General features: G+C 38.1%; 1 protein-coding gene across 1 annotated transcript in view; it reads right to left on the bottom strand.

The window, feature by feature from the left end:
* dnajc1.S (DnaJ heat shock protein family (Hsp40) member C1 S homeolog) overlaps nt 1-21987 on the bottom strand; it is a 75762-nt gene extending 53775 nt beyond the window's left edge. Inside the window, 1 exon segment of the mRNA NM_001092364.1 lies at nt 21653-21987. Coding sequence (NP_001085833.1) covers nt 21653-21811 — 159 coding nt within the window. The 5' untranslated portion in view covers nt 21812-21987.
* Nucleotides 21988-22278: the final 291 nt, after the last annotated feature.

The following is a 22278-nucleotide window of genomic DNA, read 5'->3' as shown; positions in this document are numbered from 1 at the left end:
GGTCATGTGCTTCTTTCCCCCTTTAAGCTAAATATAAATTTAGTTGTTATACAACATCAAAATATTGATTCTCAGTATCTGGACTGTCCAACTGAAGTCCAGGGGGTCTCCGCACTAAGCCCTCTGCTTTTCATTACACATTGTAATTATTGTTATTTGCATTCCCAAGAGATCAATAAAGAATTGTAGGCAATGTTTTAACAGGTTCTGGAAAAGAACACGAGTACCAAGTTAATTTATGGCACTTTAAAACAGATTTGAAGTGTCATTTAAAAAATAAAAATAGGCAAAAGGAAGAAAAAAAAATCTCTCCACCACTTAATGTAGAGATGAATAGACAATGCAAAAATATAAATAATCTAGTATAGATCTGGACTATCCATTGTGAAGCTCATGGATCATATGTGGCCCTATGAGGCATTTGAAAGAACCCAAGTTTCTAATGGGCTCCAATTTGAATGGACACAAATATTTTGCATTGCAGAAAAAAAACAAAACTGTTGGACAACACAACAAAACGGTGAAATCTGAATAGATTCAAAACAATTCTAAAAAGAAAATTTTATCTGCAAAATACTGTAAAGAAACTTTTAAACCCATTAAACACCAGCGAAGTCTTTCAACGCGCTGCTTATTAAGGGACTATGGTAATAAAGGAAAAAGCAGACTCTTAAGCAGAACATGGGCAGGAGAACCTTCATATTTATTATAATGAATGGAGAAGGATGCTTGTTGAATTACCAGCATGATTATCCCCATCACAAAAGTTGGGGTAAACGGCGGTGGTTCATGATAACAAGTGATTTAAACAAAGCTTTAGACATAAAAGGGGAATAAATAAATGAAGGGAAAGGTGCACTGGTTGAACACGACGACAAAGGTCTCCCTGTACAAAGAGATTCTGCCACATGATAATGGGTTACTAAGCAACGGAGGCAACATATATGGTCTATAACAAAAACACTGGCAAACAAGAAGCTCTCTGCAAGACGTAAAATGACCGTAGAGTGTAGGGTTGCCACCTTTTCTTGAAAAAAATACCGCCCTTCCTATATTTTTATGCATTTCCCTATTAATTGGGATTAAGCTTAATTTTTATTGGCCAGGACGGTAAAATACTGGGCAGGTGACAACCCTAGTAGAGGGCTACATATGAATTTCAGCCCCAGTATTTTTGTGATCTTTCAAAGGGCTGCAATGCCACATTGTGCTACATTGTTTTTTTTTTAATAAAAATATCACTGCAAAAGTAAAATGCACACCCTTTTCTACATGTTAATGTGCATTTTGAGTCCTTAAAGGAAAAACAAACCCTTAATAAAAAAAACCCTACCCTACTTAGACCCCCGCAGCCTAGCTGCCCGCCCGGGCAAATGCCCCTGTTTATTTACCCCTCCGTGCAGACCAGGTCCGGACTGAGAATTTAAATAGGCCCTGGCATTTCAGTTACACAGTGGCCCACACAGCCCCCACCAGCCCACTAAATACTGACTTTCTATGGGACCTTATAGCAGCCCCTCTGGCATTTGCCAGAACCCACAGATTGCCAGTCCGGGCCTGGTGCAGACTGTCCAGCGATGTTCACAGGCGCCATCTTCTTCTCTTTGGTAATCTTTGGAATGAGACCGTGAAGCAGCGCACATGCAGTTGGATTTTTTTTTGTTTCGCGACAACTGCGCATGTGCCGAAACTCACGAAAATTGCCGAAGCGCGGGTCTCATTCCGAAGATTACCAAAGCGGCTGAAGATGGTGCCTGTGAACTCCGCTGAACAGAATCTGCACGGAGGGGTAAGTAAAGAGTTAGGGTGGGGGGGAGGAGATCTATATAGGGTAGGGTTTTTCTTTATTAAGGGTTTGTTTCTCCTTTAAATGTTGGAAAATGTGTGTTTCCTCGGGGGGGGGGGTTATAACCGCAGTAAGCTTTCAGCTTGTATGTCAACGTTGAGAATGTCTATTCACTAGGCAAATAATGATTTCTGCCACCGCGAGTGCATCTACCGTAATGCTTTCAGATGGAAGCTCTTTAACCCATTCAGTGCCAGATAGATGTGACAGCCCTTTGAGTTGAAGGTCAGGCGGTATTACATGGTCAAGTTTAACACACCCAGATTTCCCCAAATGAACTAAATTTAGAGAAAAAAAAAACATTTTCCTATTTCACTAATCTTCAAACCATGAGCTGAGCATCATTTTTGCCTTTTTTATTCAATTTTGTTCCTCCTGTTTGTAACAATGCACATTTCTATAAAAGGGAAGTTTATAGTGGAATTAGCTGGTGCAAACACAAATAAAAAATGTAGCTTATCTTGAAATTTAAATTGCTCACGTTCCTTGATTATCTTTCCGGTCTTAGATAATGAAGACTTTAAACTTAAAATGTAGAATAGCAAAATGAATTAAATACATAAAGGCCTATTTATTAAAGGTGGAAATTTTTAAATCACGATTTAACTCTTTTTGTCTAAAACCATGAATGCCATGACAAATATTAAAAGATCTGAATATAAAAAGCATGGAGAAAAAAAAGAAACAATTCACTAAAGAATATGAAAACCGGTAAAAAATTTTGGTTTTTTTTTTGCCACTTTCTAGCAAAGCAAAAATCCCAAAACCTCAAAAAATATAAATTATTTAAAAATGGTTGAATAGGATCAGCTCAGCTCCCATTGACTTTTATGGGGCACCAACAGCTTTTACTTGGCATGTTTTTATATTTAATAAATGTAAAAACCTCACTTCGCAGCAGGTGACCTGTGAGCCGATAACCCAACGCCCATTGTGATTTTCCCTAGGTGCCATTGCCCATGGTAGTTTTAATAATCTGGACATACTTTTTTAGAGTGGTATTAAAAATTAAGTTTTAATTTGTTCCATAGAGGATTCAGCACTATATGGTGGGAGGTGCAAACATAATGGGTCATTCTTTTTCTCTCTTTTTCTATTTATAGCTTATTTAGTTGACCCTGCACACACAAATTGTTTCTTGATTGGATGGCAGGTGCTTCCATGTTTTTGCTTTTTGTAATTTAATAAATACCACATTTTTAGATATTTAGAGAAATAGAAAAAACACAAACATTTAGAAAAAAAAAATACAATACATGAAAAAATAGAAATCTGAAATCGGCCCCATAGATGTAGACGTGAGAGAGCGAGATGGAGATAGAGAGAATGAATATTAGACATAAATTGGAACAAGGTGCCATAAATATTCCAGATAATGGATCTTTCTGTAATTTGGCTCTTCATACCTCAAGTCTACTAGAAAATCATGTAAACATTAAATAAACCCAATAGGCTGGTTTTGCTTCCAATAAGGATTAATTATATCTTAGTTGGAATTAAGTACAAGTTACTGTTTAATTATTACAGAGAAAAAGGGAATAATTGTTTAAGATGTGGAATATTTGTATAAAATGGAGCCTATGGGCTTTCCGTAATACAGAGCTTTCTGGATAATGGGTTTAAGGATAATGGATCCCATACCTGTACTAACTGAGAAACTTCACATTTGACATTCAAGTCACACTAAAGTAGCTCAGCAAATACTTCCCAGAAGATTTAAGACACTAGTGGCAAGGGGAAGTTATTTCCACCAAAGATGGACACAACAAAAACTACATGTTTTTATTTTTGTTGCTTAAATGTAAAACTCACACATGCAAGTTTTTCCTATGTAGCCTAGCAGTTTTTTTTCTTAATTTTGCTCCTCTTGCATCCATGCAAAGCAATGCATTTATTTGTAAGAAGGTCTGGACCAGATGTGGGTGAGAAACAGTACTTTATTTCTAAACTAATTACACACAACTCTACAAATGTGTGTAATAAGGCAAGTTTTAAACAAAATGGGTGCACCTTTTAAAAGACTTAAAACAAATCATAATACCCATCCTGTTTCCAAGCCTGCCAATTAATGCTGAGAAAAGTATTAAACTGTGGCATATAAAACCAGATGGTGTATAGCAGCAAAAACAGATAATCATTATTCCAATTACAGTAGAAGCCCCTATTTTACATTTCACAGGGGATAGTGTCAAAACAGTATACAGGGAAAATTCTACTTTAGAATAGCATTTTACTTTTGTTTTGTGGCTGCTTCACCATTTCTGCACTATTTATAATTCTGACAAATTGGAGCTAAATTCAACATGTGAGATCATAATTGATTCGTATGACACAACTTTGCTAGTCTCTGCGGGTGAAATGAGAACAACGCTCAAAATTATATTTCTGCTGCTCCTCAGCAACAAAAGATTTAAAAAAGCTTCACTTGAATGTGTTTATCTAATAGCAAAGCATATTTATAGAACAAAATACAGCTTAATAAAGATGCCCTATGACTGTAACTAGGGTTGCCACTTCTTTCATACCAAATACACAGATTGGACTAAGAAACCTGTCCAGTCTATAGCATCCATTTATGCAGACTATTTAAAAATGTGTATAGCTATTGGATAAATGTAATTAATAATATAAGGAAAGAGGTAGCAACCTTAATAGTAATGTGTTAGGGTGTAGGAGAATAAGGTTCTATATCAATTCTGCATATAACTATTTTTTTATTATGGGATCCTTAATCCAGAAACCTGAGGCAAACCCATTCTATCAGGTTTATTAATAACAGATGTTTTAGTAGATTTAGGGAATTATTTATTAAAATCCGAATGCCAAAGATTTTTCATGATTTATTAAATCCCGATGCTGCTAAAAGTCACAATCCGAAAATACTCCATCTCCAAGCTGTTGGGGTCCTGTAGAAGTCAATGTCAAAATTCCTGCGGCGAGTTCCGGCAAAAAATTCAAAGAATTTGGGGGTTTCGATCGATTTCACGAAAAATTCGAGCGCTTCGGGCACAAAACCTGAAAAATTCAGTTTTTTTTGCAATAACCCGAATTTTTCGAGGTTTTTTTTCTAACCGATTTAATCACATTTTTTCAATGATAAATAAGGTCAAATAGCGGATTATAGTTTGGTCAGACTTTTTTTACTTGGAAAAAAATATGAAAAAACGGATTTTGATAAATAACCCCCTTAAAGTATGGTGACCTAAATTATAGAGAGATCTAGGGTTGCCACCTGTCCGGTTTTGATCCAGACAGCTCTTCCGAAAACCAGGCTGTCCTGGTCAAAACCGGACAGGTGGCAACCCTAGATCTCTCCGTAATTTGGTTTTCCAAATATGCTTATCCTGTAAGCTCTTTTGGTCATAGATCTGTAACTGCTGATGAATTTTTATATAGAGAATAAAAAGAACATCAAAGATGTTGGACAGGAACCAATATGAATAGGGCTCCTGAGAGAGGATGCAATCACTTCTACTTTATATTCAGAAGTCTCAAGAATATCACTCATCAAAAACCTTCCAATGCGTGACTCCAGGCTTTATGTCATGTATTCAGCAGTTCTACAGACAATGTTACAGTATGGTAGATAATACACAGCACTGGAAAGAAGGCTCTTAAGCAGCTGGGTTCTAGAACACATCAAGAATTCATTATATACGCAAGTATGTGTGTACGTGTCTTTGTATAGGGTGGCTGTCTAGTAGTTTGAATCAGGCAGGCTTTTAGCAGGCAGTTGCCAATGAAATGTGACTGGGGGTTAATTAGATAGATAAGGCTCTTTTGCATATCTCTGAACTATACAAGGTTCAAGGAAACAACATATTTCTACAGTGGCAAGGCTGGAACTTGACAGACTGTAGGGCTAGTCTTTCTCCTAATGCAGTGGGTGTGGGAGGAACTAGAAAGCAATTAGGGTAAATGTTAGTTTTTTAAGGGGCAGATTACTAAGGTTCGAATGGTAAATTCAAATTTTCTAGAAAATATTTTGGTCAAAACTCAAATTCGAATTTAAAATCCCCAACTCGAATTTGAATTATGAAAATGGTTTATATGAGCTGTTTATGCAATATCTTTTTATAGAGACCTTCATTGTTTGGTGGGTATAGTTTTCCTTTAAGCAAATGAGACAATATATGGATTCTTATGGTTTCATTATGCATCCCCTATATCAGTGTGGCAGATGCTGCTATACACATGGGAAAAAGTGATTTTTCATGCCTGATGAATTTTCCTTTAAGCTCATCTGTAAAAAATGCCAAAATGCCTAAAAGGAAACTCAGTCTGCAAGAGTTGAGTGCCGTGTAAAAGGGCCCAGCGTTCCCAGTGATCTAGAACGGACTCCTAAAAAATGCTCAATACAATTGCATTATCCAGGGCAAAAAGCTTTGCACAGGGGCCTTTCTGCATCTAATCCTGCTATTTAAAGTGAAAGGGACATTTCTTTTCTCCCGGAGACCGTCACTAATTGTTTCCACAAATACCTGTTATTTAATATCCTCGTGTATAACTCTAACCTCCACCATAGTAACAACGGAATCTTGTGAGAGCAGGCCTGGCCTGGCCTGTTTAACCCCTTTCAGTATTAGGGTCCCTAATGCACCAGTCTCTGGCAACTTTATGGGTGTCTTACATTTAATATCTGCACAAATAGGAAAATGAAGCATTCCTACATATTAAAGAGGTTTTGAAGTAAATGAGTAGAGAAAAGTCATCAGTTATTGTAGCTCAATGTTCTTGCAAAAATGTCTTGTTTATTTAACGTGCCTCCACTACTGAATTTATTTATTAAGAAAATTGTAAATGTTAGATCCCAGTATATTTACCAAATAGAGACACGAATAATTCGCTATATTAGCAGTGTAAAACACTGCTAATATCTTTAAAACTAGAAAATGATTATTAATGTAAATTTCAAAAAGAAGCCCTGAGAAATTTTACATACATTTGCTTTAAGGGCTTATTTTTTCTTTACTAAATGTTTGCTCAAATTTACAAAATATTTCTGCTGATCTGGCCATTCATTTTTGTTTAAAATAAGATCTAAACAAGTGTCAAGAAAAATCACATTACATTTCTGTAAAATGCTTATTTTATGTACTTTAAAGAAATATTATCCTAACATAGCTTTACTAAAATATTGCAGTGTCAATAAATTCCAGTTATATAGTGATCAGTTCAGCCACAGCATATAAAGTAGTGTATGCAAACAGGCCCAGACTGTAAAATAGGCCCTGGCACTCAGGTTCACAGAGGCCCAAACAGCCCCCAGCACCCTAATAAAGTGACTTTCTATGGATGCAGCCCCTCTGCATATGCCACGATCCACAGATAGCGGTCCAGGCCTGCATTTATAAATCATTATCCAAATGCTCTTGCCTTATAAAAACTATCAATATTCATTTCATTTTTCCAGAACATTGCATATGATTGTTACCGTGGTGCCTAAGTGAATAGTTTTTCTATTCATCTAACTGCCACATACAGCTTTATAGGAGAAACAAACACGTTACTAAAAAAAACCATACCCCCCCAACGCCATCTAGACCCCCCCCCAGCCTGATCCCCCCAGCCTAGCTGCTACCCCGGGAAAATGGCCCTAACTTTTTACTTACCCCTGGTGCAGATTCAGAGATCGGAGTTCATGGCACCAAGGTGCGAACTGCACATGCGCCGACACACCGGTCTTCTTGTCAGAGGGGTAAGTAAAATGTTAGGGGCATTTGCACAGGGTAGCAGCTAGGTTGGGGGGGGGTCTATGTGGGGTAGGGTTTTTTTTAATAAGGGGTTTGTTTCTTCTTTAAAAAATGGATTCATGATGATAACCATTTTTTTGTTTTTCAAAACAAATATACCATTTCTGTCTAAAGGGCAACATCATCTAAAAGGGATACTGTCATGGGGTTTTTTTCAAAACGCATTAGTTAATAGCGCTGCTCCATCAGACTTCTGGACTGAAATCTGTTTTTCAAAAGAGCAAACAGATTTTTTTATATTTAATTTTGAAATCTGACATGGGGCTAGACATATTGTCAGTTTCCCAGGTGCCCCCCATTCATGTGACTTGTGCTCTGATAAACTATAGTCACTCTTTACTGCTGTAGTGCAAGTTGGAGTGACATCAACCCCCCTGGCTTCCCCCCCCCCCCAGCAGCCCATTAGGAGAACAATGGGAAGGTAGCCAGATAACAGCTGCCTGGTAGATCTAAGAACAGCCCTCAATAGTAAAATACAGGTCCCACTGAGACACATTCAGTTACATTGAGTAGGAGAAACAACAGCCTGCCAGAAAGCAGTTCCATTCCTAAGTGCTGGCTCTTTCTGAAAAGCAGATGACCAGGCAAAATGACCTGAGATGGCGCCTACACACAAATATTACAACTAAAGAAATACACTTGCTGATTCAAGAATGAATTTTTGTATTGTAGAGCGAATTAGTTGCAGTGTAAACAGTATAATTAGAAATAAAACTACATCATGACAGAATCCCTTTAAAGGGATACTGTCATGGGGAAAAATTTTTTTTTCAAAATTAATCAGTTAATAGTGCTGATTCAGCAGAATTCTGCACTGAAATCCATTTCTCAAAAGAGCAAACAGATTGTCAATTTCCCAGCTGCCCCCAGTCATGTGACTTGTGCTCCTATAAACTTCAATCACTCTTTACCGCTGTACTGCAAGTTGGAGTGATATCAACACCCTCCCTTCCCCCCCCCCAGCAGCCAAACAAAAGAACAATGGGAAGTTAACCAGATAGCAGCTCCCTAACACAAGATAACAGCTGCCTGGTAGATCTAAGAACAACACTCAATAGTAAAAACCCATGTCCCACTGAGACACATTCAGTTACATTGAGAAGGAAAAACAGCAGCCTGCCAGAAAGCATTTCTCTCCTAAAGTGCAGGCACAAGTTACATGACCAGGGACAGCTGGGAAATTGACAAAATGTCTAGCCCCATGTCAGATTTCAAAATTGAATATGAAAAAAATCTGTTTGCTCTTTTGAGAAATGGATTTCAGTGCAGAAGTCTGCCAGAGTAGCACTATTAACAGGTGCGTTTTGAAAAAAACATGTTTTCCCATGACAGTATCCCTTTAATGTAAATGATACTGGGAAGACTTGAGAATTTTGTGAAAAGTGTAAGAAAGTGAAAGTGTGGAGATAAAGATTTATTTTCTGCACGAAGAACATCTTTGTGAGGTTACGGATGCATACTGAAGTGAAGAACCCTGTGATGTCTGAAATGCATTTCTACTTGTTAAAACACCCTGAGAGATCTTAAAAGCTTATAGAAACTTAACGTATGTTGTTCCTATGAAAAGATATAATTTAGGATATGCTTTACTGACCTCCTTTCACAGTGTGCCTGACATAAAAGATTTATTCTTCTAATGATGTGAATATGAGAGCATGTGGCTTTTAAAATTGATTCCTGGTTTGGATGTAAAAAAAACATCAGTTTTCATTGCAGGCATGTAAAGAAAAGCTTGAGCTCTAAACCCCGGTTTTGTTATCTTGTTTACAACAAGTTCAGTGTTTTTTTAACTGAAATATATTCAAATGCAGGTGAATCCAGTGGAATACATATATGTTACAGCAGCACTCCATTTTGTGGCAGAAATAAATCACTTTTGTTCACATTTTTAGAGTGCTGCTGGAACAATTTCCTTCAATAAATGTCTACAGCTGGCACCGGACACTACAAGCGGTATTAGTGTTTGTGTAACACTACTCCATACGGTTGTGTACAAATAGGATGCTGTCATCTAATTTATTCTGCTAGTTTACATTGCATATTTTATAAAATCACTAACATCATTTTCAGGTCAAAGTGTTCTAGTCTCTTCTATTCAGTGTACTTATCAAATACCTTTCCAGAAAGTTGTAAATATTAATGATCAGTTGCAAATAAAGGGTAATTGATCTTCATGAGAAGAACAGATCAAAAACTAACTGCCATCAAGCAAGCCGTGGATGCTGTTAGTCAGACAGAAAGAAGTGACAGATAAACTCCCACACATAGATTTCATCAATACAATTAAAATTTTCCCTAAATTATACTTCTTTGAATAGGATTAGACATTATTTTCAGGCAGAATTAAACATATTTTATGTTATCTATCGGCGGTACAGGTATAGGATCCCTTATCCGGAAACCCGATATCCAGAAAGCTCCGAATTACGGCATGGCTGTCTCCCATAGACTCCATTTTATCCAAATTTTAAAAAATGATTTCCTTTTTCTCTGTAATTATAAAACAGTAGCTTGTACTTGATCCCAACTAAGATATAATTAATCCTTATTGGAAGCAAAACCAGCCTATTGGGTTTATTTCATGTTTAAATGAATTTCTAGTAGACATAAAGCAAGAAGACCCAAATTACGGAAAGATCCGTTATCCGGAAAACCCCAGGTCCCGAGCATTCTGGATAACAGGTCCCATACCTGTATTCCTCTTAATGGTTGGCCATCACTTCTTTTGATGTAAAAAGCAAAGTATCTTACTTAGCACCCTCCAAAGATATCACTATTAAGATGTCCCATTGGTCAAACGGGGAAGATAGAGATAAAGTGCTCTATTAAATGCGTATTTAATATATATTAAGAATAGTTCAGGGATAAAGTGGTTTTACATCCTCAAATGTGGTGGGATCCAATTAAATAGGGGTTGTTAATTTGCATATAAATCACAAACAATTGTAATTCTGCTTCTGTATTTCTGTATCCTATTAAGCCTACTCTGTAGCTGTATGATACGCATTTCCCCATATATGTGCATATGTATATAACTTTAAAGAATGTACAACAATACCTAACGTAGGAGTAGGAAACATTAAGGGGGTTATTTATCAAAATCTGAATTTTTCAGATTTTTCAAATAAAATAGTATGACCAAACTAGAATCCACGATTTAACCTTATTTCTTATTAAAAAAAAAGCTTGAGTTTTTTTATGGGAATCCCTATTTTTTTCTGGCTTTTTTCCTGAAAAAGTTCAATGTTTTGGATTCCTGTCTGAAAGGCACAAATTTTTAGATTTTTGCCTGAAAAGCCCAAATTTTTTGGATTTTGCCCATAAAGCCAAAAAAGGTCAGATTTTCAAGGCTAATTCCAGATCAGACCAAAGAAATGTCAAAATAGAATAGGAACCTCTGCCATCAACTTATTCACAACCTTAGCAGGTCTGAAATGGCGGATTTTCGGATTCGGGCTTTAATAAATCTGGAGTTTAAAAATAAACTCTGAAAATGTTGAGTTTTTCCCTAAATAGCCCAACTGGAGTTTAGTAAATAACCCCTAAATGTAGTATAGTTGTTTAAAATTAATACTGAGTGAAGAGGAAAAACCGAGATATAATTATTAGACAGCTATAGACTAATACTGCTCTGTTTACAAATAGCAGCAGGGGTAATTTGCTGCACCCTTTCATGCTACACGTTAGAATTTTAAAGAAAAGCATATACATAAATACACACCCAGGCTAGCAAAGCCGTTTAGCCGATTCAGAAGGCAACAGCAAAACTGAAGTGGTAGCTTAGGAAATTTGAGTTTTCTTTTTATTTCCATCAGACCAGTGCAACGCTATGAATGGCGACTGTCAGAAAACAGTATTTGCCAAGCGCAGATGTGAAACACCCAGTGGTGATTGATGAATAGGATGCGTGGCTTGGTCGGCAAGGCAGTTCTCAAGAAATCAAAGTATCTAGTGAAAATGAAGCAGTTGAACGTTTCACACTAACACTCTGATAGGACTGATTTACGTCTATGGCTGCAGGGACACATAAAAATGTTTGTCCTTAAAAACCCTTGTGAAAACTGAAAGCTTCTTTAATCATTCCCTATACAGGACTCTGCTACGCTTTTCTATCATTATCCTGTTTAGCTGCTGTGTTAGGAGGTCATGTTGGAACATATGCTTTATGCCAAACACGATTATAATTGTGCAATACCTTGTAAAAATTGATACAAAGTTACACATATTATGATAAAAGGCAGATACACTCTAATGTCCCAGAGAAAAGACATTATATTCTAGTGATATGAATCAATGTCCTTGCTCTTCTTTATTTCAATGACACATTTAATGGATACATTTATATATATTTAATAGTCTGGAAGATCACAAGTCAATTTTGGTTTACAAACACAAGTCTTTATTTTGCAGACCTTTTTCATTTCATATATACAGGTATGGGACCTGTTATCCAGAATGCTTGGGACCTGGGGGTTTTCCGGATAACGGATCTTTCCGTAATTTGGATCTTCATATCATAAAGGGGTTGTTCACCTTTAAGATAACTTTTAGTATGATGTAGAGGTTAATATTCTGAGACAGTTTACAATTAGTTTTAATTTTTTATTATTTAAAGGAGACCCCCCTGCTCCCCCCCCCAGCCTAGGTGTAAACTTCAGTAATTAACCCTAACTCTTTACTTACCTCTCTTTACAGATTCAGGGGCGCCATCTTCAGCTCTTCGTTCTTCTTCGGGCAGTAAGCGACGTATCAGCACATGCGCATTTGGAGCATTCTTCCGGTTTCTGACAAGTGCACATGCGCCGAAAGTCACGGAAATTGCCGAATCACCGTAAGATTAGCGAAGAGCCGGAAGATGGCGCTCGTGAGCTTCGTTGCGCTGAATCTGCAAAGAGAGGTAGGTAAAGAGTTTGGGTTAATTATTTATTAACATGTATTTATATAGCGCCAACATATTGCGCAGCACTGTTTTTACCGAAGTTTACACCTAAGCTGGGGGGTCTATGTAGGCTAGGGGTTTTTAAGAAAAAAGGTTTGGTTCTCTTTTAAAGTTTTTGAGTCATTTTTTTTCAGCAGCTCTTCAATTTGCATTTTAAGCAATCTGGTAGCTAGGGTCCAAATTACCCCAGCAACCATAAATTGATTTGAATAAGAGACTGGAATATGAATAGGAGAGGCTTGAATTGAAAGATGAGTAATAAAAATTACTCATTTAGTTGACTGGCAACTAATCACCTCTTCTTCGGGGCAACAATCGCCCCGAACTGCCTTCCGCCTGCTAAAATGGAAAAAACGCCTGCGGCAATGCACTCACGGCGCTTCAATTTCCGAAGTTGCCTCACAAGGAAACTTCGGGCGACTTTGGAAATCGAAGTGCAGTGAGTGCATTGCCACAGGAGTTTTTTTCATTTTAGCAGGCGGAAGGCAAGGGGAAAGCAGTTCTGGGAGATTGTTGCCCCGAAGAAGAGGCGATTAGTTTCCAGGCGACTAATCTCCCCGAATCTGCCTGTGTGCTTAAAGCCTTACTGTCGCATTTACATTTAACATCTGTTTTGTCGTTTGGTTCCTGATTGGAAGATTATTGTCTAAATCTGTAGGTGATTAGCAAAAGTGAGTAGGGATTCATAAGGGTGATAGTGGGCAGCATTGAACACTAATTACTCCATACCCCAGAATGCCATGAAACAGCTTAAAGCTGACACAGTTATAGACCCTGATAAATGTGTCAATTTATTAAACATTTTCCGAACAATCAACAAAGGTTAGATAAAATGGAAAATAGACTGAAATGCTGGAAATCCTTGGATTCCCAAGTTTGATCCATAGTAAGTAGCAACGCGATTAAAGATCCTGTATATCGAAAGACCGCAAATACGAGCTCATAGGATGTGAAAGTATTGTTTGCTTGGCCAATTCATTTTTCACAGTATGACAAATACAACACAATGAATCCAAATTAAAACAAGCAAAAGAAAAATGCAATACTACTTCTTATAAATAGTTGCTGATTGTTTCGTGTGGGTTAAAACAAAGTCAGGCATATTTACTTCTAGACAAAAAATCATGACTTAAGGACAACCATAGTATCAGCCTGAAAATAAATAACAGTAAATCATTTCATTGCTTCAAAACACAAAAAGCACAAGTATTCCTTACTACAAGAACAACCCTTTTCAGAGCAAAGCAATTCTATTAAAAGATTTTTTATAGAATTTTAATTTCTTATAAAAATCAATTACAGTTCTGTTTTAAAAAATAAATGCAAATAAAATTAAAACCAGGAATCCCACCAAAACATAAAAGAAAATCAAACTGTCAGTGCAGGAGACGGAATTGGAGAGCGTTTTTAATGATTTGCTGTTAAAGAGATACAGGGAATATTTCCAAGGATTGGAAGTGCTGAAGCTCCATCTAGAGGCTCTTATTTTAATATACTGTGCATGACACAACGAGGCAGTCACCCAGAAAATGTTCATATTTTGAGAGTTCTTTAAATGTAAGAAAGAGCTTTGTGTACAGGTATGGGACCTGTTATCCAGAATGCTCGGGACCTGGGGGTTTTCCGATAACAGATCTTTCTGTAATTTGGATCTTCATACCTTAAGTCCACTAGACTATCACGTAAACGTTAAATAAACCCAATAGACTGGTTTTGCTTCCAATAAGGATTAATTATATCTTAGTTTGGATCAAGTACAAGGTAATGTTTTATTATTACAGAGAAAAATAAATAATTTTTAAAAATTTGGATTATTTGATTATAATGGAGTCTATGAGAGACATACATTATGTAATTCGGAACTTTCTGTAGAATGGGTTTCCGGATAACAAATCCCATACCTGTACCTGCAGTTAGATTTCTTAAAATATATCTGTTGCTGTTAAATAAGGAAATATAAACATTAGGAATAATGAATTATACGTGTATTGGCTTCTGATGGCTTGTGAAGGTGATAGAGGCCTTAGAATGTAAGCTCCACTGGGACAGAGACAGATGAAAATGGAATGATGAACATGAGCTTCCAAGCATACTAAATAAAGAGGTGTCTGCTTATGGCATATTGTCCATATTTATTCTAATTTCTGAGTTTTCAACACTTGATGAAACACTGCAGTTAGTGAACTGGATAGTTTTTCATCAACACTACAAGATGGGGGCTAAAAGAACACAATAGTGATTCTCAACAAATCAGTTTGTTTACAACTGTGATAGTACATGTAGAAAAATACTGCAATACATTCTGTAATAGAATGGAACTGTCCTATGGAATTCAAACTAGGCATGCACCACATGAATCCCTAAATCCTTTTTGAAAGATTCGGCCGAATAGCGAACCAAATCCTAAAAGGAAAACATGTGTTTACTTCCTTGTTTTGTCACGTTATTTCTCCTTCCCGCCCCCTAATTTACAAATAGGATTCGGTTCGGCCAGGCAGAAGGATATGGCCAAATCTGAATACTGCTGAAAAGGGCCGAATCCCAAACTGAATCCTGGATTCGGTGCATCCCTAATTCAAACCTGCAAGCAGTCCTGAACTCCCCATGCATGGACCAATAAATTGCCAACTCGGTATGGCAGATTTTACCATACGTCCTCTTTCGTTCTAATTGTTAAACCAGCCAAAGGCATTCCAAGCACGTGTAGAGTGTTTATGAGCTGTTTGAAAAAAGATACAGGTATAGGATTTATTATTTGGAATGTTTTGGACCTGGGATTGGGATCTTTAGGGTTAGGGTGTAGATGCATGGGCAGAGCAGGGGACTGCAGGTCAAAACACTGACAGATTGATTATTTTACAAAAGTGTTTCACTTGTTGGCACCTGTAGGTTACCAACCAGGGAAATTAGGGGTGCATGAGAGAATAGCACCCCCCACCCTACATAAGTAATCATTTCAATAAATTCAAATACTGTCAAACGAGGTTTGAGTTGTATTTAAAGTTTAATTTACATGTAAACTGGCTAAACCCTTGTACAATCATAGCAGCTGCAAGTACTGGCAAATAACTTCATCATGGAGGAAAAAAAACATTGTTATCAATCTAAATATATTCTTGTTTTTGATACCAAGGCTTAAATACAAGAAAATAAAAGCTGGGTAAAGGTGTTATAAAAGAGGATAGGTGTAAAAAAAAATGACAAGGCTAGATCAATATAGTAATTACTAGGGCCAATCCAGTGAGACTGCCGAAGATGGAGGGTACATTAGCTTCGATGGATTCCGCCTGCAATCATTTATCAAAAATAGCTCTCAAGTGTTGGAAGTACACAAATGATGTACCCATTTCACAGCACAACACTGAATGCACCTTTTACCAACCCAGAAAATTACTACTTAATACATTCCATCCATACACTGTGTAAATGCAGTTCCAACAACTCAGTCTAGTAAGAATTGCATTATACCACATGCTAATAACACACTAAGCAACATAAAATATAGGATCTGTTATACCGACCTGGGGTTTTCCAGATAAATGATCTTTCCATAATTTGGATCTTCATACCTTAAGTCTACTAGAAAATCATGTAAGCATTAAATAAATGAATTAGGCTGGTTTTGATTCAATTAGGATTAATTATGTCTTAGTTTTATTACTACAGAAAAAAAGGAAATCATTTTAAAAAATTTGGATTATTTGGATATAATGGAAGACGGCCTTTCCATAATTTGGAGCTTTCTAGACGACGGGTTTCTGGATAATGGATCACATACTTAAAAATTAGAGTTGTTTTTTTAAATGGGAAATACCACTGTTGTACTTCACAGCTTTTTGAATAATGGGTCTCTGAATAATAAACCCACCCATATATTCAGCCATCCATATATATATATCCAGCCAGATAGTCTTCCATCAATCTATATAGGTTTTATCTACCAAATGTCAATGGTTTCGCTCTAGTTCACTAGGCTGCTTGAAAACATTGGTGTTGCAGATTTTCTTCAACACGTACTGTATCTATAAAGTGCCAACAAATTCTGCAGTCCTGTAACCAGAAAACTTTATTTTTCTCAAAAATATTTTCCTTTCAAAATACTTTTTTTTTTTTTTTTTTTTAGAATAATATACACAAAACTGTACTAGAATATGGAGAAACCTCAGAGGAATAAGCATGCATTCAATACATGATTCCAAGTAGAATCAAGTTTCAAAATTTTGCTTTAACTTCAAAGCATATTTCACCTTCTGTATTTAGATTTTTTTTTTTATGATTTTTTTAAGTTTAAAATTAAAAATAAACCCATTTTATTAGGTAATCGGGAGCAGAGCAGTAATGAAGGGGATGTTGACCTTCTAAATTATAAAATGTCATACATTAGTTGAGACATTTTTTAACTTCAACCCCTACTGAACATGCACCCGAGCTTTAATGGCTCTAATAACCTTCATTGCTGATATTTCTGATGATGTTTCAACTACTGTATCAAATTTTACTGGTGAAAAATATTCACCTTTTAACTTAAAAGTAAAAAATAAAAAGCTATTGAAAAATGTCATTACTTTTGTCATGTGTCTGAAGAGGATGTTTGACAGGTGAACTTCCAAAGGACCCTAACTAAACCCTAAAAATTAATATGGCTAAGAAATCTGTGTTTTATAAATTAAACTTATTGCACCAGCCTTAAGTTTCAGCTTGTCAATAGCAACAATGATCCAGGACTTCAAACTTGTCACAGGGGGTCACCATCTTGGAAAGTGTATATAATATAAGCTGATGCTAAAGCTAATGTAGTAATTATCTGTATTAATTACCAATCAGCCTTATATTGTGACAATTCTATTCTTTGTGTATTGTATATTGTGAGTGGGTCCCTAAGCTCAGTAAGTGACAGCAGCACAGAGCATGTGCAGTGAATAAGCAGAAAAGAAGATGGGGAGCTACTGGGGCATCTATGGAGACACAGATCTTTACTGCTAAAGTGCTGTGCTTGACTTGGGCTGGTACAAAAGCACAAAACATAATGTACAACATTTCTAGCTACTTCTTTAGTTAAGCTTAAATTCCCCTTTAAATTACCTTGGGAAACTGAAGACAACACAGATGATAAAATTGACAGTCAGACTGGGCAGTTAACCCAAGGAAATTGCCAAGCACAGGGAAGGATAAAGTTGGCACAGACACACTCATATAGTTGCAAAGACAGTTTACACATTTATGGTGTCTGTACTTTGCAATCTAATTTGAATATGACAATATATTGTAGTATTCATAAATTGTTTACACTTGGAAGCTTCCCCAGCATTTTTATTGTTTCAGAATTGGTGCTGGAGAGTCAGAAGAATATTTCTGGGGAGCTCAACAGTCTAACATTTATATAGTATCATATTTTATTATTACAGAGAAAAAGGAAGTAACTTTTAAATATTTGGAATAATTGGAAAAAATGGAGTCTATGGGGGCAGCCTTTCTGTAATCCAGAGCTTTCTGGTTAAAGGGTTTGCAGATAATGGATCCCACACCTGTATTACTCATATTACTCAATACTCTCCTACTAGAGACATTAAGTAATTATTTCTGCAGTCATGTGCAGGCAGTTCAACAAATTAGCCGCTCTGCTCTATTAATGCTTATGATAACTGGATGCATTTGTTCTTACTATGCACGCTAATTACACCTCAGGGCTCATTTACTAAAGGAGTACAAAGGACACAACATCAGCTCAATTGCCCATGTTGTTATTACCTGCCATAATCCTGATGCAAAATATTGCAGCAGTTGTACACTGTGTGGGCAACAATGAGCAGACCCAAAATTTTAAAATTTTTATTACATTCAATTGTGTATTATTTCCCACTTACATCGTAAGCTCTGTTAATTTGTATTTATTGTTGTATTGACCTGTTTTTTCTATTAATGTACAGGTATGTTATCCGTTATCCAGAAAGCTTTAAACTACCAGAAGGCCATCCCCCATAGACTTCATTTTAATTAAATAACTCAAAATTGTAACCACAATTACCTTTTTCTCTGTAATAATAAAACACTACCTTGTACTTGATCCAAACTAAGATATAATTAATCCTTATTGGAGGCAAAACAATCGTCTTGGGTTTGTTTAATGTTTAAATTATTTTTAGTAGACAAAGTATAGAGAGTCAAATTATGGAAAGATTCATAATCCAGAAAACTCCAAGTAACGAGCATTCTAAATACTAGATCCCATACCTGTATTGTTCTGCTGTACAGTGCTGCATACATAAGTAGTGCTATATACTGTTCATACATAAAGTTGCGTCGGGTCTCCCTGCAAAAAAACTTCAGCGGGGCCCACACGCTGCACCTTCTGCCTGACACTGCCTCCCTACACCCGTGTCCCCGCTCCTGCGTAACTATAGTGGAGACAGACCCTGTGGGGTCGCGGGCCCAGGGGGGCCCGGACTGTGGGTCTGCTTCCTCTATAGTTTAGAAAATCCCCCCCCCCTTCCAAGCTCCTTGTTTACCATTTCCGACGCGAGCGGCTGGGGAGAGGGGATTTTCTAAACTTTGGAGGAAGCAGACCTACAGTCCAAGCCCCCCTGTTCCTCCACCCTACGACCCCACAGGGTCTTCTACCTCTATAGTTATGTCAGTGAATACATTTCATTGGTGCAACGCACAAAATGAACAGTGCACTTACTACAAGGGATGTTTTAGGTACGGGGCTCCCTCTAGCTGGAGTGCACTGCTCCATGCATCTCATTCAACAAAGTAACAATAACAAAGTTGAAACAGTGCCAATGCAGTTTAGATGGGCGCATGCATTTTGTGTTTGGCATTTAGATGGGTGCAGTTCTGTGCCAAAGTTTTGCACCTAGCATAATAATAATAATAGGTAACAAAGTTATCAGTCAGTCAGTTCTGTGAGACAAAAGTGTGTGCAGCTTCCATGTGAAAAGTACAATATCAACAAGTTTTAAACCAGCACCTTTGTTTTGTGAATGTCATTCTAAATCAGATCAGTGCCAAAACAAACCAGCTTTTCAGCAAATTGTCTCAGAATATCATTCTCTAGATCATATTAATAATTTAGTTTAAAGGCAAACCAACCCCTGTAAGAAAATAAAGCTATCTACTATATATACACATTATACAGTAGAACCCCCATTTTACATCCTCTGATTTTAAGTTTTCCCACATTTTACATTGTTGTTTTGTGGTCCCAAATATATTATGCCTACTACATTCCCCTGAATTTACAAAATTTCTGTTCCCTGAAAAACTTAAAATGGGCGGGTCTACTGTATATATACAAACATACACACATATTAAATACATTTGTCTGCATATCATGACAGAGGACACAATTATTTAAAATTATGTGCATAAAATAAAAAATAAATCTTTTGTGCGCACATTTTAAAAACGGTGTGTCCAGGTCAGAATAGATGCAAAATGTTGTGTTTTCACATAAAATTCATTGTACGCACCACAATTTGTTGTGTGCGCTGGCCTCAAAATTTCAGTGGCCACACACGAGCATACAGCTTAGAGCAGTGATCCCCAACCAGTAGCTCGTGAGCAACATGTTGCTCTCCAACCCCTTGGATGTTGCTCCCAGTGGCCTCAAAGCAGGTGATTATTTTTGAATGCCAGCCTTGGAGGCAAGTTTTGCTAGTATAAAAACCAGGTGTACTTCCCAACAGAGTCTCAATGTAGGTTGACAATCCACATAGGGGCTACCAAATGGCCAATCACAGCACTTCTTTTGCACCCCAAGAACATTTTTCATGCTAGTGTTGCTCCCCAACTACTTTTACTTCTGAATGTTGCTCACAGGTTCAAAAGGTTGGGGATCCCTGGCTTAGAGCAAGGGTCCCCAAACTTTTTTTTTTTTTTTACCAGTGAGCCACATTCAAATGTAAAAAGAGTTGGGGAGCAACACAAGCATGCAAGAAGTTCCTGGGGTGCCAAATATAGGCTGTCATTGGCTATTTATAGCCCTTATGTGGACTTCTGACAGTAATTGTAGTTTTTAAACAACCAAAACTTACCTCCAAGACAGGAATTCAAAAATAAGCTCCTGCTTTGAGGCCACTGGGAGCAACATCCAAGGGGTCGGAGAGCAACATGTCACTGGTTGGGGAGCATAGGCTTAAAGGATAAATTGCTTCCTTAGTAATGTTGTATATCATGTATATTGCTATTGCAATACAGCTCCATGAGAACATTTTCTACAGACCCTCACCTTATCCAGCCAGTGATAAAACATATGTTAGTGTTGCTATATGAAAAACAAGGAAAGAGCTGTAGCCAAGGTGTATGATATATAACTTTGCTATTTATATACCGGTGTCCTTATTGTGTCATTAAGGGGCTCCTATACATTGACAGCTTTTGCACTTGTCACATCAAATGAGTAATGGTGGCCATACACGGAGAGATCAGCTCGTTTGGCGATGTCGCCAAACGAGCGGATCTCTCCCCGATGTGCCCACCTTTAGGTGGGCAATATCGGGCTGATCCGATCGTGGGCCCTAGGGCCCAAAGATCGGATCCTAACAAATGGTAACGGGCGTTCGGATCGAGGGACCGCATCAACGAACAGATGCGGCCGCGATCCGACAGGATTTTTAGTCCCATCCGATCGAGATCTGGACGACTTTTGGCCAGATCTCGATCGGGGAAGCCCGTCAGGGGGCCCCATACACTGGCCAATAAGCTGCCGACTCGGTCTGTCAGCAGCTTTTATCGGCCCGAGCATGGCCACCTTTAGGCCAATAAGCCTCTTCTTTATATGTGTTCTGCCACTAGGGGGAGCTAAACTACACCAACCCCAGTCCCCCTGCGGCTATCCCTCCTATAATAATGATTCATAGCAGTTGCACAATAGAAACACATTCTTTCAATTTCTCCAGTCACAGTTAGAAGTGCAAAATAAGTGATTACTAACTCAGTTCATCCATAGCAGCCCACCATCCTACCAGTAACCTTCTGGAACTGCCGCAGACTGACATTGAAAGCAACCAGAAGGGGATGCTGGGAGTTGTAGTTTTGAAGCAACTACAAGGCAAGGCTACCCAACCCTGTAAATCCCCCAGGGGCTGTGTCCGGTTCCAGTGGCTGATTTACCTGCTCCACCCCCAGGAACTCGTAGAAGTTTTGCTGGATCTCCTCCACCAAATCGAACAGCTCCAGGTCACCGCTATCCCAGGCCCCGACGGTGTGGAGCTGCGTGCAGCAGCCCAGGAACAGCAAGGGAAGGAGGAGCCGGGCCCCGCAGCCCCACATCCTGAGGAAAGCCTTACAGGAGACTCTTCCAGCAGAAACAGCAGCAGACGTGGCTGCCAGGCCCACCAGCTCTGCTCACCACTTTGGCCTGCCGGGGCGCAGCGTGGGAGACCGGAGAGGCAACGTCACGTTTCCAAGGCAACGCCTGAGAGTCCGCAAGGCCTGCAAGTCCAGGCTCTTCCGCTGCCAGCGTGTGTGTGTGTATGTGTGTCAGTCTGTGTCTGTGGTACTGCCCTTCCTAAGGGTGAATCACCGCGCTAACCTGCTGCTCTCCAGCTGTTACAGCCCTATTTACTCACAGTCCCTCAGTCAACAACACGCTAGGCCTTCAGGGCATTCTGGGAATTGTAGTCACGGTGTCCTATAACATACCTCCCAACTGTCCCTTTTTCGGAGGGACAGTCCCTCTTTTGACAGCTCAACCTGCAGTCCCTCATTTGTACTGGAAAGTCCCTCTTTTCTATGCA

Source organism: Xenopus laevis, chromosome 6S, assembly GCF_017654675.1.
Source record: "Xenopus laevis strain J_2021 chromosome 6S, Xenopus_laevis_v10.1, whole genome shotgun sequence".
NCBI classification, from domain to species: domain Eukaryota; kingdom Metazoa; phylum Chordata; class Amphibia; order Anura; family Pipidae; genus Xenopus; species Xenopus laevis.
Note: the sequence above shows the minus strand (reverse complement) of the source record. Positions and strands in the feature narration are given on the sequence as shown.